This window comes from Salvelinus fontinalis, chromosome 21 (genome assembly GCF_029448725.1).
Source record: "Salvelinus fontinalis isolate EN_2023a chromosome 21, ASM2944872v1, whole genome shotgun sequence".
Classification (NCBI taxonomy): Eukaryota; Metazoa; Chordata; class Actinopteri; order Salmoniformes; family Salmonidae; genus Salvelinus; species Salvelinus fontinalis.
The window spans coordinates 50,007,182-50,034,252 of NC_074685.1; the positions used below are offsets into that span (position 1 = coordinate 50,007,182).

The following is a 27,071-nucleotide window of genomic DNA, read 5'->3' on the forward strand; positions in this document are numbered from 1 at the left end:
TCGCGGGAAAAAAACACATATTAGCAAAATTGGTTAGGAGACTGTAAAACGTCGGCCATCTCCCCCGGCGCCATTTCACACATTTTGTTATATAAAGGTGATTAAATAAGGTTACAAAGCACCAAGCTGCTAGGAAAGAAACTGACCTGATAATTAGCACTTAATTGTGGAGAGAAGTGTGAAAACTCTTGAGCCTAACAATGGCAGGAGGGTTCCACAGCCCCCCCGCCATATGAAGTGGTTATTAGAATACAGTACCCCATTGATATTAAAAATAACACGGCAAGGAATACGGTTTTTTTTAAAGCTCCTTAAGGACAATCCAGAGACACTATTTGCTGACTGCTACAAAGAGGGGAATGTAAGCAACTTAATTTTCCCACACAGACCATCCCCTGGCATGGCACAGTGCTATAAGAGCACACTACCCCTATGTCAAGAGAAAGGGTATTGGCCCAGGGTGGGAACTTAGAATACTAGACATTGAGGAAATTGAAACAACCTCTGTCAACCTCTACAAGTTTGGGACAGTAATGGTGCAGGGCATCCTCACGCAGTTCCAGCAGGACTTTTATGCGATCAAAGACAGAGCACACAGGAAAAGATCTCCCATCCTGTGTCAGTCTGATCACACCTCTTCAAACTGTCCTGCAGATGAGAATAATCACCTCCCCGGCACTGAACACACCCAGGTCCCACAAATGCACTGCTCCTCCATCATTGAGAGGGATAAATTCAGAGAGCTGGAGAGAGACATGGTGGAGTTTAGAGAGCTAGTCCACACAATACAAACAGAACAAACTCACAAAACAGACCAGCACAACAACACCCGGTGTGTCTTGTAGGGGGGGATGGACGGCCGTCTGAGAGAGCTGGCCGCTCTAAGGACTGAGGTGAGAGAACTTAAAAAGGCACACATGGCACTGAAAAAGGAGGTGAGAAAGCTGAGGTGTGAAAGAGAGCAGGGCACTCCCCCGGAGAAGCCAGCAGAACAGCCCACCCCAGACCCGGACCCCAACACAACAATGGGACAGGACCCACCAACTCAACAGCCCCCCTGTCAGCTCCCCTGATTGCTCTCATCCAGTGAGGACACACAAAAGAGATTGTACTCCTCATTGACTCAAATGGCAAATACATTCAAGCTGAAAAACGTTTTCCCAAACACAAAGTGGCTAAGCTCTGGAAACCAAACACTAGGCATGCCCTGGAGCTGTTGTCAGAGGACAGACTAGGGTCCCCCGGCCGCATCATAATTGACACGGGCACAAATGACCTGAGAGCCCAGCAGGAAAAGATGGCCACAGCACTCAAGGGAGTGATTGAAAAAGCTTCTTCCACTTTCCCCAACGCACAAGTGGTTATCTCCACCCTGCTACCACGAAAAGACATTCACCCTGCCATCATAAAGCAGGTGAATGCAAGCATTTCACGAGACTGTGCCCCAAAACCTAATGTCTACCTGGCCCACCACTCCACCCTGGACTTAAACAGCCTTTACGACCAGGTCCACCTCTACAAGGCAGCCATCCCAACTTTTGCCAGGACCCTGAAGGACGTCACCCTCAACCGTAGCCCCAGCACCTCACACAGGAGCAACAGAGCAACGGACACCCCGCCGAGACCAGCGAGACACCCTCCCAGACCTGCAAGACCCCCTCCTGAAGGAACTGCACTGAGAGAACCCACGCCAAGAGGACCTACACCAAGACCACAACATCACCAGCCACACCCCAACCAGCTAAGACCACCCCAAGCAAACCTTGGCCACACTCTATATAGGCCCCTCATATCAGACCTATGCCCCTTCTGCATACCCCATGCCCCCCGCCCCTGCGGCAAGGACCTCAGCATGATAGCAGGACATATGCCCAGGCCGTGAGTAGAGCAATAGGCCCAACCCCCACTATTACACCAGCCCAAGCCCCATCCTGCGACCTAACAGGTACAGTTCAAGTCGGAAGTTTCCATACACTTAGGTTGGAGTCATTAAAACTTGTTTTACAACCACTCCACAAATGTATTTTTAACAAACTATAGTTTTGGCAAGTCGGTTAGGACATCTACTTTGTGCATGAATCAAGTAATTTTCCAGCAATTGTTTACACAGATTATTTCACTGTATCACAATTCCAGTGGGTCATAAGTTTACATACACTAAGTTGACTGTGCCTTTAAACAGCTTGGAAAATTCCAGAAAATTATGTCATGGCTTTAGAAGCTTCTGATAGGCTAAGAGACATAATTTGAGTCAATTGGAGGTGTACCTGTGGATGTGTTTCAAGGCCTACCTTCAAACTCAATGCCTCTTTGCTTAACATCATGGGAAAATCTAAAGAAATGAGCCAAGACCTCCACAAGTCTGGTTCATCCTTGGGAGCAATTTCCAAACGCCTGAAGGTACCACGTTCATCTGTACAAACAATAATACGCAAGTATCAACTCCATGGGACCACGCAGCCGTCATACCAATCCGGAAACGCATTCTGTCTCCTAGAGATGAACGTACTTTGGTGCGAAAAGTGCAAATCAATCCCAGAAAAACAGCAAAGGTCCTTGTGAAGGTTGTGAAGGCTTTTTTTTTTACCATTGTAGTCTATGGCCCTTTTTTCCCCATTGAAATACATTGGTATCCATGGCAACAGCTCAATTTCAGCTGCACAAGGATGCGACATTAGAAAGCTGTTAGCTGACATTATCTAGCTGCTTCTCGTCACCAAACTCCGACAAACAGCTGTTATTGGTTGAAGAATTCTGTTCCGATTCCAGATTTTAATAGCAGAGAAGTAGACCAAGATGTCACCCTCTAAGTTTGTGTGAGTAGTCATAGCAACAGCTCCGTTTGTGTTTCTCAATGATGAGACATTAGCTAGTTTTTTTGGTCACTCTAAACTCCTGTGACTTTTTATTGGTAGAATATATTTTTGTTCTAACGTCCGATTTGAATAGCAGAGAAGTAGAGGAAGATTTCATATGCTCTAATTCTTTATCAGACTTTTTGGGGGAGTGGTAAAAATGGCAGTTGTCTGGAAAAAAATGGGGATAAATGTGTTAATGCAGTTACTAAAATACTGTAGCTGTATCATTAGATCCGTAGCGATATTTTTGTTCTGCGAACAGACTTGAATAGCAGAGAAGTAGAGGAAGATTTCATATGCTCTAATTCTTTATCAGACTTTTTGGGGGAGTGGTAAAAATGGCAGTTGTCTGGAAAAAAATGGGGATAAATGTGTTAATGCAGTTACTAAAATACTGTAGCTGTATCATTAGATCCGTAGCGATATTTTTGTTCTGCGAACAGACTTGAATACCAGAGAAGAATACAAAAGATGTCCTACCTTCTAACTTTTTGTGTAACTTGTTGGGGAAGGGGTAAAAAGTTCAGTTGTTTATAAAAAGTTAGAGAAAATGCTGATGTGGTTACTTAAACAGTTGTAACGTTTGATCTGTACCAGATCATTTTGTTATTATTTCAGATTTGCAGAGGAAGATTTCATATGCTCTAACATTTTGTACAAGTTGATTTCAAAGTGGTCAAAGTAGCTGATGTGTCGAAGTTACATTGTTTACAGTGAATGTTGGTAGTAATGATGTCACAATGGGGAGCTTTAGAATGTTGGGAAAAAAAGTCCCATTAAAGTGAATGAAGATGTGCGAAAAGTTTAATAGTTTAAAAAGTATAAAAGATATCAAAATGTTGTATGCAAGAAACCTAATCCAGATCAGTCTACACATTATAAAGCTTGAACGGGGTAAGAGTAACATGCGGAGGAAAAATAAGAAGTATGCGTATTAAGTCCCACATAATAAAAAGTCAGAAGTATGTCGAAAATTTTAGTGGGGGCTTTTACTTTGCGATCCCCACAATGATATAGCTACATAAGAAACAGTAATGGTAATGGTAACTGAAGAGCTCCAAAAGGTGGCAGAGCAGAGCTATGCTAAACAAGCCAAATTAATACAGAAGCCATGGTCATGATAAGGCCGGGGCAGCTTCAAAGGATACGACACAAGCTAATACTTATCTGACACTATTAGCATTGTTTTAGCTAATAGAAGAATGTAGCTAGCTACATAAGCACAATTGAGTATCACACCATAAAGGTTATATAATTAGTACCTCACTTGTCCATGATTATAAGGAAATACACAGGGAATACATTACGCTCCATGCATAGCTACAAACGGTGTGCTACAGTAGAAACAACATAACACGGAATACAGAAACTGTTATGATGATGTAATAAGGCACTAACTTTAATAGGAACACACACATGTCCGAAGTAAGTATTAGTAAGGAAAACAACAATGAAGGCAATGTTGGCGCCAGGCGGAAAATGCGCCAGGGAGAAAAAGTTTGGGCAGGTTCTGTTCTGACTGGAGATGAGCAAATGTCTGACAACTTGACCAGGGGAAACACTGCTTGGGCTCTCATCGAAGAAAGAAGTTTGTAGCCTATAGATAATTAGCATGCAGCGTGCCTTGATTTGAGGGCAACACGGGTTAACTGTCCTTTTGCGTATCAATACAATTTTGGAACACTTAGCGCATAAAAAAACTAATGCTGAGGGGATCGTTAGAGATATTTGGAACTCAAGTGTTAAACAGTTAAAACAGGTTTTAACAGTATTCCTACTGTAGAGATCGACTCTAGATTGGATGTTGTGACAACTGAATGACTCCATTAGGGCACAGCACCCTGCAGAGAGACTGGCTCCAGATCATATTTAGTGACCCCATATCCTACCATATGACAACCAACCCTCTGAGACATGACAACAACCACAGTCAAGACACAGTCTGAATTATGCATGGCATGTCTTTAGTACATTCATTAAATTGCTTAATGTTCTCATTTGTGAACCGTTTCAGGAAACTAGGCGTATGTCGCAATTCACTACTTCACAAGAGAGCCATTTGAACGTTTTTAAAACATTTTTATCAAAATGTGTTTTTTTGGCAGAAATGCCTTCTGGAACATGTGAACTTTCATGTCCCTTAATAACAAAATTGTTTTCCATCTGTAAATACGAATACAATTGTTAATTACGAGCATTGTTGGTAAACCACAGAAAAAGTCAGCAACCTTACCACTAGCCATGATTGGCTAAGATAATGAGTGGGCTGGACATGCCAAGTTCAGAGTTCAGATTGGTCTTCCAAATAGAAGGCTTCTGTCTATTTGAGCTCAGCCTGTTTTGGTGATCCTGTCGAACACAGATTTTTTTTTTATGTAGCTGCATAAGTGTTGATCTCCACTTTCTGGAGGATCGAGATTTGAAATCAGTGGAATTAGAGTATGATAGCTAAGGAGATGGCTGAAACACCTGTTTCCGTATTACGTCGTCAAACTAAGGGCATTTGTGGCATGGATCCGTGACAGAGAGAGGAGTCTATCAAGCATGATGATGTATATGGGTAAGATAGTCTAGCTAGCTACATTTTCAGATATTACACGTTTCAAACAGAAAGTGATTTAATTTCAAGCTAAAGTGTACTGTTAGATAGCTAGTTAACATTAGCTGGCTGGCTCCCTAGCTAATGCTACGTGTATAATGTTATTATTCATCGTTGTTTAATGTTAGCTGGCTGGCTCGTGATGTGTGTGCTATCACGTTGTTTGCCTAGCTAGGTTCATTGTTTACCTAGCTAGCTAGCTACATGTCTTACGCTAACGTGTACTGTTCGGTAGCATTAGCTGGTTGGCACCCTAGCTAACGTAAGGTGGCTGGCTCATTAGCTAACATGACATGATGTGTGTGATATAACATGTTGTTTACCTAGCTAGGTTCATTGTTTCCCTAGGTAGCTAGCTACATGTCTTAAGCTAAAGTGTACAACACCCGTTGAATATGGCCGGTGTCAGTAAACCTCGACAAAAAAGCATAATGAAATTGTTGCCAGCAAAGCTGGTTAGGCTATTTTCATGTTATCCAGAGGTAAACAAATCATCGGCCAGAGCGTCAAGTGTTCGCTCTGAATGAAACGAGAACGAAACGAGATGGGTGGGGCTAAATCTCAAGAGAGTGGGAACGATGCTGAATGGGTGTAGACAATGAAGAGCTCTCTCACCGAAACACTAAAATGGAATTTTTTCAAAAGTGAGTTTACAAGTGAATCAACTTTCAAAGCATAATTACCTTCCCATTGTTCCTAAAATGCAGTGTATGACATACAATGTTGTAGCTCTGAGTCTCTACTTTTGTCCAATGTAAAAAACAGAAATAAAAATGTCGCTACATAAGACCGAATCCAAATGGTGAGTCACATTTACATGTTTATATTTTAGTTATTAAGCAGACACTGTTATTCAGAGTGACTTACAGTTAGCACATTCATCTTAAGATAGCTAGGTGGGACATCCACATATTACAGTAAAAATGTTTCTCAATAAATTAGTAGAGTCAGAGCTAGAAGGGAGGAGAGGGTCAAGTGCTGGTTAAAATGCATTATTTGTTTTATTTTGGGGGGAGGGAAGGGGGAATATTTAAGATACTGTTTGAAGAGGCTGGGTTTCAGATGTTTTTAGAAGATGGGCAGGGACTCTGCTGTCCTAGCTTCAGGGGGAATCTTATTCCACCATTGGGGTGCCAGGACAGAGAAGAGCTTGGACTGGGCTGAGCAACAGCTCCCGTAGGGGTGGGAGGGCCAAGAGACTGGAGCTGGCAGAATGGAGTGCTCTGCTTGGGGTGTAGGGTTTGAGCATAGCCTCTTAGTAGGAAGGGGAAGTTCCTCTTAGTGTTCCATAGGTAAGCAACATGGTCTTGTAGTGGATGCGAACTTAGACTGGAAGAAAGAGGAGTGTGCGGAGGAATGGGATGACATGAGAGAACTTGGGAAGGTTGAAAACCAAGCTGGCTGCAGCATTCCTGCTAAGTTGCAGAGAATTAGTGGCACAAGCGGGGAGCCCAGCCAATAGCGAGTTGCAGTAGTTCAGACGGGAGAGTTCAAGTGCCTGGATTAGGACCTCCGCCTCTTCCTGTGTAAGGTAGTGTTACTCGGATGTTGAAGGGCATGAACCTGCAGGAGCGAGTCACTGCTTTGATGTTGGCAGAGAATGACAGGGTGCCAAGGTTCTTTACACTCTGGGTGGGTGACACTGAAGAGTAGTCAACCATGATAGAGAGGTCTTTGAGCGGGCAGGCTTTCCCCGGGAGGAAGAACAGCTCCATCGAGGTTGAGCTTGAGGTGGTGGGCCGACAAGTTGAGATATCTGCCAGGCACACAGAGATACGTGTCGCCACCTGGGTGTCAGAAGGGGGGAAGGAGAAAAGTAGTTGAGTGTCATCCGCATAGCAATGATAGTAGAGACCATGTGAGGATATGACGGAGCCGAGTGACTTTATGTATAGAGAGAAGAGGAGAGGGCCTAGAACCGAGCCCTTGGGGACACCAGTAGTGAGAGTACGTGGTGCAGAGACAGATCCTCTCCACATCACCTGGTAGGAGCAGCCTGCCAGTAGGATGCAATCCAGGAGTGTGCAGAGCATGAGACGCCCAGCCCGGAGAGGGTGGAGAGGAGAACCTGATGGTTCACGGTGTTGAAGGCAGCAGATAAATCTTGGAGGATGAGAACAGAAGGAGAGAGTCAACTTTGGCAGTGGGGAGAGCCCCCGTGAACCGTCTTGAAGCATGACTGTTTAGGGTCAAGAAGATCGTTCTGAGTGAGATAATGAGTAAGTTGATCAGACAGCACGCTCAAGTGTGTTGGAAAGAAAATAAAGACGGGATACATGTCTATAGTTTTTGATGTCAGATAAGTTAAGTGTTGGTTTCTTGAGAAGGGGAGCGACTTGGACCATTTTGAAGTCAGTGGGGATGCAGCCAGTGGTCATGGATGAGTTGATGAGGGAAGTGAGGAATGGGAGAATGTCTCTAGAGATGGTCTGGAGAAAGGAGGAGGGAATGGGGTCAAGCGGGCAGGTTGTCAGTCGGCCAGACCTCACTAGTTGCAGGATTTCATCTGGAGAGAGAGGGGAGAAAGAGGTTAAGGCATAGGGTAGTTATTTGTGAGTGAGACCTGTGACCTCAATAGGCTGAGTGATTGAGTAGTGGATGTCATCAACCTTCTTTTCAAAGTGGTTGACAAAGTCATCTGCAGAGGGGGGGTTAAAGAGTTGGAAAATAGTTTCCTAGGGTTAGAGGCAGAAGCTTGAAATTGAGAGTGGTAGAAAGTGGCTTTAACAGCGGATACAGAGGAAGAGAAGGTAGAGAGGAGGGAGTGAAAGGAAGGTCCTCCGGAACTTTAGTTTTCCAAAATTTTTGCTCAGTTGCCCGCAGACCTGTTCTGTAAGCTCGTTATGAGCCGCACTCAGCCATGGAGCAGGAGGGGAGGGCTGAGCCGGCCGGGAGGAAAGGGGACATTGCAAGTCATAGGATGTGGAAAGGGAGGAGAGTAGGGTCGAAGAGGCAGAATCAAGAAACAGGAGGGAGAAGAATTTAGCAGAAGGGAGAGATGATTGGATAGAAGAGGAGAGAGTAGTGGTAGAGAAAGAGCGAAGATTGCGACGGCGCATGACCATCTGGGTAGGGGCTGAGTGGTTAGGGTTGGAGGAGAGGGAGACAGAAAAGGAAACAAAGCAGTGATCAGAGACCTGGAGGGGGGTTGCAGTGAGATTAGCATGTGAGCAGCCTCTAGTAAAGATGAGGTCAAGCGTATTGCCTACCTTGTGAGTTGGAGGGTATTGTGAAAGGGTGAGGTCAAAAGAGGCAAGGAGGGGAAAGAGAGAGTTGTGTAACGTGTCATATTGAACTTCTATCAATATACCTGGTCAAATAATTCTTGATAAACAGTATTTGGCATGACAGGCCCCATAAAATGAATTGTGTTTTCTCAGTTTTATTTTTCCTAGTTTTTGATTTGTTTTACGTTTTCTATTCTCAGTAGTACAATTATTCATAGAGAAACAGTGAGTCCATGTCGATGCTTAAATGGGGTGGCAGGTAGCCTAGTGGTTAGAGCATTGGACTAGTCACCGAAAGTGTTGCGAGATCAAATCCCCAAGCTGCAAGGTAAAAATCTGTTGTTCTGCCCCTGAACAGGGCAGTTAACCCGTCATTGAAAATAAGAATTTGTTATTAACATACTTGCCTAGTTAAATAAAGATAAAAACATCAGAAGAATATTTTTGAGGTCTGGAAAAAGTGTTGAATTCCCCTTTAATTATCCATTAAGAGAGGAATGTGTGGGTATGGTGATGTTTCTGCTGTTAGGCCTAGTGCTGCAACACATCATGGCAGAGTTTGCAAAACAATGGCCACCCAATTGAAAGAAACAATCATGACGTATAGTTCTGTCAGGTAAGCCTACTTTGCAGTTAACATTTCATTGAGAAAATGTTTGCAAAAGTCTGTCTACTCTTCCCACAATACGGTTATCATTAACCCCACTAACTGGCTATAGACAAACACGCACACCAAGCAGACAGACAGGGGCAATATTGCTGGAAATTAATTGGCAGATATTGTGTTACGTCTGGATTTTTAAGCCAATAGTGGCCAACCAGGGGTGGGAAAATGTCAATGTGGCTCTGATTGTATAGTAGCCCGGAGCTTTATGTTTATGAAATGTTGTGATGAAAAATGTATGTACTTTCAGAATTGATCGGCGAGCTACTCATATGTGGGCTGTGATCTACCTATTAGAGACCCCCGATGTAGTAGATCTCTCTTGTTTACGTGAGATCATGGGTAGCCTATATTGAGAGAGAGGAGAGAGACAATTGTTTAGCATGGAGTGGAAGCCTCGCTCAGAAGAGCCTTTAGGCTACACTTTCATACGCAATGACCCTGGATACCACCGTGTGTGTAGGGGGTGCGTGCGAGTGTGTGCACATGCGTGTGTGTTGTGTATGTCCTTGTTTCCTTTTACAACATGTTGCCTGTAATACACCGCTAATACGTTTCAATGTTATTTTACCTCCAATTGCTTTTGGTGCAATGTTTTGAAATCCCCACTCATAACATCAGACGTCAATCAACGTGACTGCTTTTGTTCTCTGTTATTTTCGGTTCAACTGGTTTATTGGCATGATCTCTTCTCTCCATCTTTACAGTACAAACAAGTGGAGCAGTACATGTCATTCCACAAGCTACCTGCAGACATGCGGCAGAAGATCCATGATTACTATGAGCATCGCTATCAAGGCAAGATCTTTGACGAGGACAATATCCTGAGTGAGCTCAACGACCCGCTCAAAGAGGTGAGAATGATGCCTTTGTTGTCTGTTGTATTTGAGGTGTCTGTCCCAAATGGCACACTATTCCCTATATAGCGAACTACTTTAGGCCACTCTGGTAAAGAATGGTGCACTATATAGGGAATAGGGTGTCATTTGGGATGAACCTTAAGGCTTTGTGAATGGACATTTGTTACAGTTATTAATTCTGCAACAAGGCAATATTTTCTTCATACAATCTCTAAGCATCTCTAATGGAGCAAACATGGAGTGCTGAGTGGTTTTATCTCTAATTCATATATATTTAATGCATTTAAGACATATTAATACTTTAGATATCATACAATGACCAGGTGAATTTTCGTCAACGAACGAATGAATCGTCATTAAATATTCAGCTGAAAGTATCTCTGCAGAAGGTTTTTTGTTAATCTCATGTGCTCTGCAACAAATTTAAAGGACAAACTGCAAAACAATAATCACTACAACTGGTGGAACACAAGCTGAACATTAATCAGCGTAACAGATATTTTTATTGGCATAAAGACACTAAGTTGCTCAAGAATGCAATATACAGCGAGATACTGTACATAGAAGTGGGATACATAAAAGTGAGATTATATTTGAATCTGATTAGTGTTTATTTATGCCCATTAACACTAGAACTGCTGGGCCTCGAGGGACCCCCCCCCCCCCCTTCAAGCTAATGAGCAGTCATTCTGACTGCAACATTCTAATAGTGTAATGAATACATTTATTATGCTATCGCAAAAAGTATTATTTGGTTAGGTCAGGGTAGACTGACAAGACTGGTTTGATTAGGTGGACTGGTGGATATACAGTGCCTTCAGAAAGTATTCAAAACCCTTTACTTTTCCCACATTTTATTGTGTTACAGCCTGAATAAAACATTTATTAGAATTGGGAATTTTCTGTCACTGGCCTACACACAATACTCCATAATGTCAAAGGGGAATTATGCTTTTCGAAATGTTTACAAATTAATTAAAAATGAAAAGCTGAAATGTCTCGAGTCAATAAGTTTAACGCCTTTGTTATGGCAAGCCTAAATAAGTTCGGGAGTAAATATTGTCTTAACACTAGAACCACCTGGCCTTTCAGCATATAAGTGCCTGCTAGAGAACGGTGAATGGTGTTCTCCAGCTAATTGATTGCATCTTGGAACAGCCTGCTGCCGTGTGCGCATTGCTGCACTTATAATGTCAAGCTGAACATTCTGAGATACACATCAACAACCGTTGTTTTATATAGCTTAATAACAAAAAATAGATATTTGTCTCCACTAGGCTACGACATACACTACATGTATGTGTACACAAACAAAATCATGGGTATTAATATGGAGTTGGTCCCCCCGTTGCTGCTATAACATCCTCCACTCTTCTGGGATGGCATTCCACTAGATGTTGGTGCACATTGCTGCAGGGACTTGCTTCCATTCAGCCACAAGAGCATTAGTGAGGTCGTGCACCAAACTTTACAATTCGCACTATGTATTGGGGCAGGTAGCGTTCTCGGACTGCCAGACGGTGAAGCAGGATTCATCACTCCAGAGAACGCGTTTCCACTGCTCCAGAGTCCAATGGTGGCGAGGTTTACACCACTCCAGTCAACGCTTGGCATTGTGTACGGTCGTCTTAGGCTTATGTGTGGCTGCTCAGTCATGGAAACCCATTTCACGAAGCTGACAGTTCGAACAGTTCTTGGGCTGGCGTTGCTTACAGAGGCAGTTTGGAACTCGGTAGTGAGTGTTGCAACTGAGGACAGACGATGTCTACATGCTACATGCTTCAGCACTTGGTGGTTCCCGTTCTGTGAGCTTGTGTGGCCTACCACTTCGCGGCTGAACCGTTTCCATTTCACAATAACAGCACTTACAGTTGACCGGGGCAACTCTAGCAGGGAAGACATTTGTCGAACTGACTTGTTGGAAAGGTGCCATCCTATGACGGTGCCATGTTGAAAGTCACTGAGCTCTTCAGTATGGCCATTCTACTGCCAATGTTTGTCTATGGAGATTGCATGGCTTTGTGCTAGATTTTATACACCTGTCAGCAATGTGTGTGGCTGAAATAGCCGAATCCACTAATTTGAAGGGGTGTCCACATACCTTTGCATATATAGTGTACAAGTGTGAAGTGTATCCTAAGTGTACGAAAGAACTGTCAAAATTGTGTTCAATCATAGCCTGGGGTGGTCTAGCTGTTAGGGCTGCTGCCTTCAGCGCACTTATATAGACCTACCGTGTGGGTTCGATTCTGTCCCACAGCCTTCTGGCACAAATAACTAAATCCCTGCTATTGACTTGATTTATATGGACAGTCCAGGTATATTTGACCACTGATCTTGATAAGAAATGACGGTACCAGACAGTTTCAGATAACATAATAATAATAACAGTAGGCTACACCAATATTAGTTTCCAGTCATACAAAGTGTCGAGTAAATTGCCACAGTAGATTTGCTGTGGTAAACTAGGAAATATTTTATTTCTATTGTATGGAATGCTTGTCAAATAGATACATTGCCCTTACTCTGTTAAAAAATGACTAAGTTGTTCTGATGACAATACCAACCAGAGGGCAAACATATTTTCAAACTTTGGTTGCAAGCAGGACTAAAGGACAATTTATGCTTGATCCGAAAATGTGGTCGGAGGGTGCGGTGCAATTGCGGAGCCTCTGGAGGCATGCAGAGGCCAAATCAAGCTCTGTACCGCATCGCCTTGCGCCTCTCGAATTGTGTAACAATGCAGAAGGCTCCGTATAGCTCCGCATTGACATGATTGGTTGACGGTAGGTGAGGGCGGGAGGTCCGGTATAAACACAAACACACTCCCTTGACAACTTCCTTCACAACAGCTCTGTGCTACTCTGCGAAGCGCAAGAAGTATGAATGCCCTGACTTCTGCAGAGGCCGTATCACCATAAATGCTCAACGGGCAATGCAGATGTCGGATTGACCATTCAGTGCCTTTAAGGCAGATAGGAAGAGGCGAACCAAGAGGGCTCGCTCTCGCCAAAATCTGTCCAGAATAATCCCAATGCGTTTCAATGCCGACCTAAACTTCTATGGACCCCTAAACAGACCTAAACATCTCGTCATAGTATACAGATCTCTGACTAAGGTAAAACCGATGTCATCTTTTAGGGCGCTGTAATGAGGTGACCAATAATGGTTGCAATTGAAATCAGTTTTGTGGGTGAATTGAACTCATATTGATGGTTTAACAAAACATCAGCTGGCGATAATCTAGTGCCATCGATGGTTGCAATAGGCTCCTTGTTATTCGATTATATTCCAATAGGCTACAATTTGTAGGCTTACCATTAGCCTAGCCATTGTCACATAATGAATGGTGTGAAAACCGATAAAAGGCTACTGTTTGTCTTTCCCTGGCTGAGTTGAACTGATTCGGCCATCAGTTGATTGACAGATGTTGGTCTAGTTCTGTAGAAGTGTAAACTTTTCTCCAGAGTGGATGCTCATCCCCGTTTTATAGTTAGGCTATGTATAATTTGCAGAGGTGGGTAGAGTACTGAAAATCTGCACTTAAGTAAAAGTACTTTTACTTAGATTGTAGTTTCCTGAAGCAAAAGTAAAATTAGCCATCAAACTACTCAAGTCAGAGTAAAAAAGTTTCCGGTCAGAAAACTACTTAATGGGTAGGTAGCATTAACGTAAGCACATGTAACATTGATTTGCATTAGTTTACGCATCAAAAGTACCAATGCACAGTCACACCTCACTTTTACATTTTTCAAGTTATTATATAAAACCGATCAGAATTCCGAAGTCATGCTAGGAGTGCATGTGTCAGCCGGTTGCTATCAATACCTAGCTTACAGCTACATTAAAGTAAACCAACGTTTTGGAAATACATAACGCCATCTAACCAGCTATCAAAGAATGCTAGCTAAATGCAGTTACTGCAGCAAGAAAAAGTATGTGAACCTTTTGGAAATACCTGGATTTCTGCCTAAATTGGTCATAAAATTTGATCTAAACTTCATCTACTGTAGGTCACAACAATATAAAAACACAATCTGCTTAAACTAATAACACACAAACAATTATACTTTTTCATGTCTTTATTGAACACACCGTGTAAATATTCACAGTGCAGGTTGGAAAAAGTATGTGAACTCCTGGATTTAATAACTGGTTGACAATCCTTTGGCAGCAATAATCTCAACCAAACGTTTTCTGTAGTTGCGGATCAGACCTGAACAGCGGTCAGGAGGAATTTTGGACAATTCCTCTTTACAAAACTGTTTCAGTTCAGCAATATTCTTGGGATGTCTGGTGTGAACTGCTCTCCTGAGGTTATGCCACAGCATCTAAATCGGGTTGAGGTCAGGAATCTGACTGGGCTACTCCAGAAGGCGTATTTTCTTCTGTTGAAGCCATTCTGTTGTTGATTTACTTCTGCGTTTTGGGTCATTGTCCTGTTGCATCACCCAGCTTCTGTTGACCTTCAATTGGCGGACAGGTAGCCTAACATTCTCCTGCGAAATGTCTTGATAAACTTGGGACTTCATTTTTCCGTTGATGATAGCAAGCTGTCCAGGCCCTGAGGCAGCAAAGCAGCCCCAAACCACGATGCTCCCTGAGGTTTTGATGTTGGTGTTTTATGCCTTTTTTTTTCTCCACACAGAGTGTTGTGTGTTCCTTTCAAACAACACAACTGTAGATTCATCTGTCCACAGAATATTTGGCCAGTAGCACTGTGGAACATCCAGGTGCACTTTTGCAAACTTCAGACGTGCAGCAATTTTTTGGGGTACAGCAGTGGCTTCTTCCGTGGTGTCCTCCCATGAACACCATCTTTGTTTACTGTTTTACGTATCATAGACTCGTCAACATAGATGTTAGCATGTTCCAGAGATTTCTGTAAGTCTTTAGGGGACACTCTAGGATTCTTCTTAACCTTATTCCGCATTCTGCACTGTGCTCTTGCAGTCATCTTTGCAGGACGGCCACTCCTAGGGAGAGCAGCAACAGTGCTGAACTTTCTCCATTTATACTGTAGACAATTTGTCTTACCATAGACTGATGAACATTAAGGCTTTTAGAGATACTTTTGTAAACCTTTCCAGTTTAATGCAAGTCAACAATTCTTAATCTTAATCTTCTGAGATCTCTTTTGTTCGAGGCATGGTTCACATCAAGCAATGCTTCTTGTCAATAGCAAACTCAAATTTTGTGAGTGTTTTTTATAGGGCAAGGCAGCCTCAACCAACATCTCCAATCTCGTCTCATTGATTGGACTCCAGGGAAGCTGACTCCTGACTCCAATTTGCATTTGGAGAAGTCATTAGCCTAGGGGTTCACATACATTTTCCAACCGACACTGTGAATATTTAAATGATGTATTCAATAGGAAAAATACAATAATTTGTGTGTTATTAGTTTAAGCACACAATGTTTGTCTATTGTTGTGACTTAGATGAAGATCAGATCAAATTTGATGACCAATTTATGTAGAAATCCAGGTAATTCCAAAGGGTTCACATACTTTAGTCTTGCCACTGTATCTTAGCCAGTAAGCTTGCCAGCCAGCTAACGTTAGCTATTTAGCCAACTAGCTGTTAGCCTAGCCAACCACCACGGTTATGGTCTGCAAGCTAGAGCCCAACTAGAAGGCCATTATCCCTGAGTCGCCTCTTTAATGTTGACGTTGAGACTGGTGTTTTGTACTTGTCCTCTTGCTCACGTGTGCACCGGGGCCTCCCACTCCTGTTTCTATTCTGGTTAGAGCCAGTTTGCGCTGTTCTGTGAATGGAGTAGTACACAGCGTTGTACGAGATCTTCAGTTTCTTGCTCAAATGGAATAGCCTTCTTTTCTCAGAACTTGAATAAACTGACGAGTTTCAGAAGAAAGGTCTTTATTTCTAGACATGTTGAGCCTGTAATCGAACCCACAAATGCTGATGCTCCAGATACTCAACAAAGGAGGACAGTTTTATTGCTTCTTTATTCAGAACAACAGTTTTCAGCTGTGCTAACATAATTGCAAAAGGGTTTTCTAATGATCAATTAGCCTTTTAAAATGATAAACTTGGATTAGCTAACACAACGTACCATTGAAACACAGGAGTGATGGTTGCTGATAATGGGCCTCTGTACGCCTATGTAGATATTCTATAAAAAAGCTGCCGTTTCCAGCTACAATAGTCATTGTCACGCCCTGACCGTAGAGATCTTTTTATTCTCCCCACCACAAGCGGACCATGCAGCATGGTAAGGAGGGGCAGACAGAGTGGAGGACATCATGGACCTGGGAGGAGGTGATGTCAGGACACGAGAGCCTGCCGTGGAAGCAGGCAGAGGCAGAGGCAGCGAGGAAGGCGGAAGCAGAGAGAAAAGTGGATCAGCGTTACACAGGGTCACGGCTGGCAAGGAAGACCGGGAGGCCGCTCCCCAAAAAATTTGGGGCGTGGCACACGGGTAGGTTGGCGGAGCTAACTCCCCGTGCTCACGGTAGGGAGGGTGGTACTGGTCAGGCACCGTGTTATGCGATGAAGCGCACGGTGTCTCCTGTGCCCGTACACTGCCCGGTGCACTATATTCCAGCTCTCCGCATCGGCCGGGCTAGAGTGGGCATCCAGCCAGGACGGATTGTGCCAGCACAGTGCTCCTGGTCTCCGGTCCAGGGCATCCTGCGCCAGCTCTGTGCATGGTGTCTCTGGCGCGCTGTCACAGCCCAGTGCATCATGTGCCTGCGCTCCGCACGTGCCGGGCCAAAGTGGGTATCCAGCCAGGACGAGTGGTGCCTGCTCTGGACTCTAGACCTCCAGTACGCCTCCACAGTCCAGTACGTCCTGTGCCTCCTCTCCGCACTCGCCCTGAGGTGCGTGTTATCAGCCCGGTGCCACCGGTGCCGGTTCCACACATCAAACCTCCAGTGCGCCTACACACACCAGAGCTTCCGGCGACAGTTCCCAGTCCAGAGCTTCCGGCGACGGTTCACAGTCCAGAGCTTCCGCCCACAGTCCGGAACCTCCAAAAGACGGGCCACAGTCCGGAACCTCCAAAAGACGGGCCACAGTCCGGAACCTCCAACGACGGGCCACAGTCCGGAACCTCCAACGACGGGTCACAGTCCGGAGCCTCCGGCGACGGTCTCCAGTCCGGAGCCTCCGGCGACGGTCTCCAGTCCGGAGCCTCCGGCGACGGTCACCAGTCCGGAGCCTCCGGCGACGGTCTCCAGTCCGGAGCCTCCGGCGACGGTCTCCAGTCCGGAGCCTCCGGCGACGGTCGCCAGTCCGGAGCCTCCGGCGAGGGTCCCCAGTCCGGAGCCCCCGGCGACGGTCCCCAGTCCGGGGCCTGCGGCGAGGGTCCCCAGTCCGGGATCGGCGACAAGGGTCCCCGCACCGGAGGCACCACCAAAGTGGGGGGAGCCAGAGGTGGAGCAGGGTCTGCGTCTCGCACCGAAGTAGATGCCCACCCGGACCCTCCCCTATAGTGTCAGGTTTGCGGCCGGAGTCCGCACCCCCTTTGGGGGTACTGTCACACCCTGACCATAGAGATCTTTTTATTCTCTATGTTTGGTTGGTCAGGGTGTGACTCGGGTGGGAAACTCTATGTTCTTTGTTGCTATGTTTGGCCGGGTATGGATCTCAATCAGGGACAGCTGTCTATCGTTGTCTCTGTTTGGGAATCATACTTAGGCAGCCTTTTTTCCTTTTGTATTTGTGGGTAGTTTCTCTGTTAGTGGCATGATAGCCGAAGTAAGCTTCACGGTCGTTTCCTTATTCTTTGTTTTGTTGGCGACATTTATAAATAAAAAGAAATGTACGCTCACCATGCTGCACCTTGGTCCGGTCATTTCCACAACGACAGCGATCGTGACAGTCATTTACAACATGAACAATGTCTACACTGTATTTCTGATCAATTTGATGTTATTTTTATGAATAAAAAAAAAAACATCTTTCAAAAACAAGGACATTTCTAAGGGACCCCAAACTTTTGAACGGTAGTGTATGTAAATGAACTATATCTGTATTTCATTGTCAATACATTTGCAAACATTTCGACAAACATGTTTTCACTTTGACATTGTGGGGTATTGTTTGTAGAAGGGTGAGTGAAAACATCTAGCTAACCCATTTTGAATTCAGGCTGTAACACAACAAATTGTGGATTAAGTCAAGGGGTATGAATACATTCTGAAGGCACTCTAAGTCTGTCTGCACCATCTTGCAGATGTCCAGCCCAGGTAGTCTCCAATGAAGACTGACGTCAAACAAAGTCTGTAGGCTGTACAGTTTAAATGACGGTCTTATTCAAAGTTGACTTAATATCTATCAATGTGCTCAATATCATAAAAAAGTCAATGGTACTCAAGATATTGGAATAATGTTACAATGTCTATAGCATTCATGAAAATGTGTTTCACAATATAATTTCAAGTTTAATGTGATGTGTCATTTTTCACTCTGAATGAATTTCAAGGAGGGTCAGGTAAGTGTCACAACAGCAGTCAAACAACAATCGATATTGACATTTCACTATCATTTCAGTCATGTTGCTAGTATGCAAATCAGTCTGATTTAGTAAAATGTGTTTTAGCATGGAATTAAACATCAAGGTAGGTAGGGATTCAGGTAATAGTAATAGTGCAAATATCAATTGCCATAGTCAACTCAATCCTATTTCTTCCTGCCAAGGTAGGATTTATCCTCCATCCTCCTTCTCTTCCAAACCTCTCCTTTCCACTTTGAAGTTTTTTTCTTTTCTTGGCTGACCCCCTTTGATGTGCCACCACAAGCTGTAAATAAAAATACACACAAAAAAAGGTATTTCTAATATATGGCACAAAATGCTTACTGATCTGATACACTGACTGTACTATATGGCAGATGTGCTTATAGGCCCAGTCATAAAAACAGAATGACATTTAGACACACACACACAGAGAGAGAGAGAGAGTGATAGAGAGCAATGGACTGAGAGGATGCTGTGCTGGACTGCCCGGTTGATCGAGCTAATGTTAGCTAGATACATGGCTGGCACTGCAGCTAGCTAACTAGCTTAGCCAGCTTATCTAGTGGCAACGTAATGTGATAGCTAGTTAGCCATTGCCAGACACATCTGATTAATCAGCCAACAAGCAGAGATCATATGGTGAGCTTAAAAACAGGAGTTTCAACTTTGTCTGTCAGATTCTAGGTTAGCCAAAGGTAACTAGCTAGCTAGTTAGCTACCTAGCCATTTTATGTGCACTCACCCTCAAAACACAATTTCAACAGCCAAATTATATCTAAGAAATATGTATCTTACTCCAGAAATATATATACTGAAATAAAATATAAAACGCAACATGCAACAATTTCAAAGATTTTAATGAGTTACAGTTCATATAAGGAAATCAGTGAATTGAAATAAATTTATTAGGCCCTAATCTATGGATTTCACATGACTAAGCAGGAATGCAGCCAATCAGAATTTGTTTTTCCCCCCAAAAAAAGCTTTATTACAGACAGAAATACTCCTCAGCACCCCCCTTCAGATGATCCCACAGGTGAAGAAGCCGGCTATGGAGGTCCTGGGCTTGTATTTTGTACACGTGGTCTGCGGTTGTGATGCCGGTTGGATGTACTGCCAAATTCTCTAAAACGACATTGGAGGGAGATTATGGTAGAGAAATGAACATTAAATTATCTGGCAATAGCTCTGGTGGACATTCCTGCAGTCAGCATGCCAATTGCCCACTTCCTCAAAACATCTGTCGCATTGTGTTGTATAACGAAACTGTACATTTTAAAGTGGCCTTTTATTGTCCCCAGCACAAGGTGCACCTGGGTAAGGATCATAATGTTTAACCTGCTTCTTGAGATGCCACACCTGTCAGGTGAATGGATTATCTTGGCAAAGGAGAAATGCTCGTTAACAGGGATATAAACAAATTTGTGCAGATTATTTGAGAGAAATAAGCTTTATTGAGCGTATGTAATGTATGCATACCACCCTGCATACCACTGCTGGCTTGCTTCTGAAGCTAAGCAGGGTTGGTCCTGGTCAGTCCTTGGATGGGAGACCAGATGCTGCTGGAAGTGGTGTTGGAGGGCCAGTAGGAGGCACTCTTTCCTCTGGTCTAATAAAATATCCCAATGCCAGTGCAGACACTGCCCTGTGTAGGGTGCCGTCTTTCGGATGGGACGTTAAACGGGTGTCCTGACTCTCTGAGGTCATTAAAGATCCCATGGCACTTATCGTAAGAGTAGGGGTGTTAACCCCGGTGTCCTGGCTAAATTCCCAATCTGGCCCTCAAACCATCATAGTCACCTAATAATCCCCAGTTTACAATTGGCTCATTCATCCCCCTCCTCTCCCCTGTAACTATTCCCCAGGTCGTTGCTGCAAATGAGAACGTGTTCTCAGTCAACTTACCTGGTAAAATAACGGTAAAATAAATAAATAAATAAAAACTGAAGTGGTTTGGTAAAATGTAATGGTGTAAAACGTTAATACAGCCCACAGAGCAGCAGCGCCTCTTCAACCTCAGGAGGCTGAAGAAATTCGGCTTGTCACCAAAAGCACTCACAAACTTCTACAGATGCACAATCGAGAGCATCCTGTCGGGCTGTATCACCGCCTGGTACGGCAACTGCTCCGCACACAACCGTAAGGCTCTCCAGAGGGTAGTGAGGTCGGCAGAACGCATCACCCGGGGCAAACTACCTGCCCTCCAGGACACCTACACCACCCGATGTCACAGGAAGGCCATAAAGATCATCAAGGACAACAACCACCCAAGCCACTACCTGTTCACCCCGCTATCATCCAGAAGGCGAGGTCAGTACAGGTGCATCCAAGCAGGGACCGAGAGACTGAAAAACAGCTTCTATCTCAAGGCCATCAGACTGTTAAACAGCCACCACTAACATTTAGCGGCCGCTGCCAACAAACTGACTCAGCTCCAGCCACCTTAAAAAATGGGAATTGATGGAAATTATGTAAAAATGTACCACCAGCCACTTTAAACAATGCCACCTAATATAATGTTTACATACCCTACATTACACATCTCTTATGTATATGTATATACTGTACTCTATATCATCTACTGCATCTTGCCATCTTTATGTAATACATGTACCACTAGCCACTTTAAACTATGCCACTTTATGTTTACATACCCTACAGTACTCATCTCATAGGTATATACCTGCAGGTATCTACTGCACCTTGCCTATGCCGTCTGTACCATCACTCATTCATATATCTTTATGTACATATTAGTAGTTGCGGAATTGTTAGGTTAGATTACTTGTTGTTATTACTGCATTGTCGGAACCAGAAGCACAAGCATTTCGCTACACTCGCATTAACATCTGCTAACCATGTGTATGTGACTAATAAATTTGATTTGATTTGATTTGATTTCAGAGAGTAACTAGAAAAGTAATAGTTACTCAAAAAATGTAAAGGAGACTGGGCCGGATTCAAAACAACTCAGACTCTGGCATATGTGTGCCGGGGTCAGCGGCTATAACCGCTGGGCCACATAGGCATTGAGGTAGTCAGTCATTTATTCTATATTGCTTGCCTTTAACATATGATAAAACAAATGATCTTAAATAATGGATTTTCTCTCATGAAAAATACATCTACCCTCGACAAATATGTCAATTTATTATAATCCACGTAAGAATCCATACAAGATGCGCTGCGCTGTAGCATGCACATAGCCTACATAGGCTACTTGAACTGACGCCCAGTGAACCGGCAGTCTAAGTTATTGTATAGCCTACAAACACTGCTTCCAGCTGCCCCCTGGCAGTGATTCTAAATATTCCATATTCATTCAAATTCTCCTGCTGCAGGATTATTTTTCTCCTGCTGCAGGATTATTTTCCTCCTGCAACGAAAGGGGTCAAATTAAGATCAGACATTTGTACACAGTAAAGAACAGGATAGCACATACACAGTAGAGCACAAGCATAGGTCTATATAGCATAGTAAAGCACAGCCCAGATATCTCCGTCTAGCCCAGAATAACCAAAATAAGACAGATCCACAGAGCACTGAACTGGACAGGACCACATATTTCACCCCATACCAGCATAGCAGAGGATGGTACAGGGGTCCCGTGTGGCTCAGTTGGCAGAGCAAGGCGCTTGTTACGCCAGGCTTGTGAGTTGGATTCCAATAGGTGACCCGTATGAAAATGTATGCACTCACTACTGTAAATTGCTCTGGATAAGAGCGTCTACTAAATGATGTGAATGTAAAATGTACAGTTCAGTGCATGACAGAGATAACCAGCTTAATCATGGCAGAAAAAGGGTGTGGGTGGGTGATGATGACGCTCTCCGTAATGTGAGAAAACAGTTCATGATTTATCTCCAGAATTTCTGGAGCTGGCCGGCCGTCATTTTGTTATTTAGCTATTTATACTGCCAGGCACCGCTGCCATGTGACAAGTTTACTGCTTTAAATGGATAAAGTCTAAAGATTGTTTCCCCACTGGAGTCGGGCCTGACCAGGCCGGGCTGAATACTGGGTATCTTAGTCATGATTCATTGTACATGATTGAGGTCAGAACCCAAGGCTTTGGCTGGCCCACTGCTACTGTTGTCTAGGTACTGAGCTAACAGCATCAAGCCCAGCCAGACAGGAGATTGGCTGATGTCACTTTGGCCTGGATGCTCCCATTGGAGAGTCATCATCCCTCACACGAAGTGAGTAAGGGGTTAGTGGAGCAGTGAAGGCCAGGCTCTATCAGTTTGTCTCTCTGCATGGCAGACTGAGGAGCGGAGGGTCGAGGTGCTACTCCGTAAAAAATCTGAATGGCACAGTGAAGCTACAGAGACGGAGACATAGGAGTAGAGGGGACTGGAGAGGTGGGTATGGGAGGTGCTAGTAAGTAAACATCCCAATACAGGAAACAATCTCCAACAATATCTGAGGGTTGATGTGTCTGAAGAGACGAGAAAGATGACTGGCTTTCACTGAGGTCAAACTCATCATCATCAGACAATAGTTCCTGACTATTTTCCACAGAACCTTTTTTTCCCTTATACCTTGAACATATACCAAGGTAAAACATGGAAACAGAGCATTTTATTAACCACCCCTGAATGACCCCATACATAAAGCTGGTTGTGTCTGAGGAGACCAGAATGACTGGTCTCTACTGAGGCAATGATCATCGTATTTGATAGACAATAAGTTCCCCAAAGAGTGATGAAAAGTGGCTCAGAGATATTAAAAGCGGATCTTATAGACGTAACTATCATACATTCAATCAAATAGAGAGAACATATGTAATCTGAGATTACCTGTGGAATTTGGATGAACTCACATTAAAATAATACCATTTGTTATTGTGTTTTATTTAACCAACAGAAAAGGGAAATTGGAGAACTCACAAAAAGACATTGCTTTCCTGGATTATTCATCAGTCTAAAATCTAATAAACAAATTATTCATGAATTATAATAGAGGGACACGTCAGGGTTGACTGCTATCACCACTCTTATTCCCTTTTGTTATAGTCATACAATTGTTTAAGTACCAAAAACTATATTTTCTTTTTTTTTAGGAAATTGTGAACTTCAACTGCCGAAAGCTTGTGGCTACCATGCCACTGTTCGCCAACGCAGACCCCAACTTCGTGACGGGCATGTTGAGCAAGCTGAAGTTCGAGGTGTTCCAACCCAACGATTACATCATCAGAGAGGGCACCGTGGGCAAGAAGATGTACTTCATCCAACATGGTGTGGCCAGGGTTATCACCAAGCTCAACAAAGAGATGAAGCTGACTGACGGCTCCTACTTTGGAGGTACGTAGAGAAAACAAAAGGCATCCTGCATTTTTTCTAAGGTACCAATTTTCGCTTAGACAGACACCAAGCTATAATACGGAAACAGGGAACTGTGTCAAGGACCACTGTGTAGGCGTACTCAGACTCACTCCATCCACTCAAATCCTCTTTTGCCTTTGCTTTGATGTTTGTCAAGTCCCATCACTGCAGATAAAACATTTTGGGACGGGAGTTAGCTTCTCATATTACATAACCTTCATCTGGATGGGGTGGTGGAAGGCGGGGTTGAGGGGGATGAAGAGAGGACAGGCCAAGCCAGGGATCAGGGCTCAGATCACCCAGAGGACAAAAAAAGGTTGCATGTCTGTCTGCTCTGCATTGGGGTCTGTAGCAGCAGCCAACAGGGAATGTTCCTTCTGCGTAATTGAGGGAGTAATTCACCCATCCCGCTAGAGCGTTATACAAATCATCAAATATTTTTTCATCAAAATCTCCATTTAACCTGTCTAGGATCAGCGTGGCGCTAGCGGCACACCCCCCCCCCCCCCCACTGAAAAACCAGTGCCGCGAAATTCAAAAAAAATATTTTTTTAAAATATTTAACTTTCACACATTAAAGTCCAATACAGCTAATGAAAGACACAGATCTTATGAATCCAGTCAACATTTCCGATTTTTAAAATGTTTTACAGGGAAGACACAATATGTAAAGATGTACATCTATTACCTAAAAACACATTAGCATAATCCACCATCTTTTATTTGTCCACCAACACCAGTAGCCATCACCAATTCGGCTAAACTAAGATATTTATAGCCCCTAACCAACAAAAAAACTCATTAGATGACAGTCTGATAACATATTTATGGTATGGGATAGGTTTTGTTAGAAAAAAGTGCATATTTCAGGTATATGGCATAGTTTACAATTGCACCCACCATCACAAATGGACTAGAATAATTACAATGAGCAACGTGTTTACCTAACTACTAATCATCAAACATTTCGTAAAAATACACAGCATACACGAATCGAAAGACACAGATCCTGTGAATACAGACAATATTTCAGATTTTCTAAGTGTCTTACAGCGAAAACACAATAAATCGTTATATTAGCTTAGCACATAGCAATTAGCAGCCCAGCATTGATTCTAGCCAAAGTGAGCGATAAAAGTCAACATCGCCAAAAGATATTAATTTTTTCACTAACCTTCTCAGAATTCTTCCGATGACACTCCTGTAACATCACATTACAACATGCATATACAGTTTGATCGAAAATGTTTATATTTAGCCACCAAAATCATGGTTAGACAATGTGAAATGTAGACAAGCTGGTAAAGAAAACGTCCTTGCGCCACTTAGACAGTGATCTACTCTTATACATAAATACTCATAAACGTGACTAAAAAATATAGGGTGGACAGGGATTGATAGACAATTTAATTCTTAATACAATTGCGTTATTACATTTTTTAATTTATCCTTACTTTTCAATACAGTTTGCGCCAAGCGAAGCTACGTCAAAAAACATGGCGTCCTAAGCCACTAAAATGTTTCGACAGAAACACGATTTATCATAATAAAAATGTCCTACCTTGAGCTGTTCTTCCATCAGTATCTTGGGCAAAGGATCCTTTCTTGGGAGAAATCGTCTTTTGGTGGAAAGCTGTCCTCTTGCCATGTGGAAATGTCAACTACGTTCGGGATGAACTGAAAAGCGTTCCCAACTTTTCACATCGTTGCAAAAATAAATGTCCCAAAATCGCACTAAACGGATATAAATTGCTATAAAACGCTTTAAATTAACTACTTTGTGATGTTTGTAACTCCTATAACGAGTGAAAAGATGACCGGAGAAATATAACAGGCTAAACTAACGCTTGGAACAGGAGAGGGTCGGTGTCTTCCACGCGCGTTACGCAGCAAGAAAAGACTTGCTAGCTAAAGGTTTTTTTCATTTGTAGGGCCTGTGAACGAGCAATCGAGCCCGTTGGAATCGTCATCACGTAAAGGCATCCAGGGGAAGACGTAAGAAGTGTCCGTATAGTCATAGCAACGACAGTGCCCGTTTAAATGACTTCAGAAAAGTGGCCAACGTTTCTCAAATCTGACTCCATGTCAGGGAAATTGCTGTAGAATGGGCTCTGTTCCACTTAGAGACAAAATTTCAACTCCTATAGAAACTATAGACTGTTTTCTATCCAATAATAATAATAATATGCATATTGTACGATCAAGGATTTTGTGGGAAGCCGTTTAAAAAATTAGCCACATTAGCATAAATAGTCTAAACAGCGCCCCCATCCCCAACAGGTTAAAAGGCAGTTGTTTACATTGCCAAATGTTCTGGGGTGGCTCCTTGTTGTGCAAAAAAGAGAGAAGCAGGCTAACTATTTTATTACTATTACTATAACTATTTTATTTTTGAGTGACATAACAATATTTACCATTTGGCGCTTCCCTTTGAGTCAATGTTTTGTGTTCCTTTACTCAACTGGTAGTAAGCACAGGGGAGGCTAAAGAAGGTTTTGTACATTTTCTTTATTGTAGATAAACGGTAACACTTTACTTGACACCCAGCATTATAACAAATTATGGCACATTCATAAACATGTCATAATATTTCATAACCACTGACATAACTTGTCATAACCTATGATAATATGGTCATAACACTTTCATGACACTTATTTAGACCTGTTGTGACATATACATAAGTATCAAAACCCTCAAAGCCTACCACACAAGACAACACATTCCATTACACCATAGCCTACGTGTTAACAGTATGTTTATGATATATAAAATCTTTTGAAATTTACCTTGTTAAATTATCATTGTAATTGCGCACACATTGATGTCAGACATACACCTACCCCAATGCTCTGTTGCTGATAACTGGGATGAATGCAGGAGCAGATTTCAGGAGGAGGACAAGATGGGCATGTATCTGATAGGCCTGTCTGGCATATATGACTTTGATGGTCATAATGCTTCTTGACAGTGTCTTGAAGTGTATTTTCTTAGTCTAAGTAAAGTGACAGAGGATGGTCATAATGCTTCATGACAGTGTCATAAAGTGTATTTT

The 27,071-nt window shown here is 43.2% G+C and overlaps 1 protein-coding gene across 1 annotated transcript in view; it reads left to right on the plus strand.

Annotated features, from left to right (window-relative positions):
* Nucleotides 1-27,071, plus strand: part of LOC129819075 (potassium/sodium hyperpolarization-activated cyclic nucleotide-gated channel 1-like) — a 182,025-nt gene that overhangs the window by 115,791 nt on the left and 39,163 nt on the right. Inside the window, exons 5-6 of the mRNA XM_055875613.1 lie at nucleotides 10,056-10,202; nucleotides 23,755-23,995. Of these exons, the coding sequence (XP_055731588.1) occupies nucleotides 10,056-10,202; nucleotides 23,755-23,995 (388 nt within the window). The remainder of the gene's footprint in view (nucleotides 1-10,055; nucleotides 10,203-23,754; nucleotides 23,996-27,071) is intronic.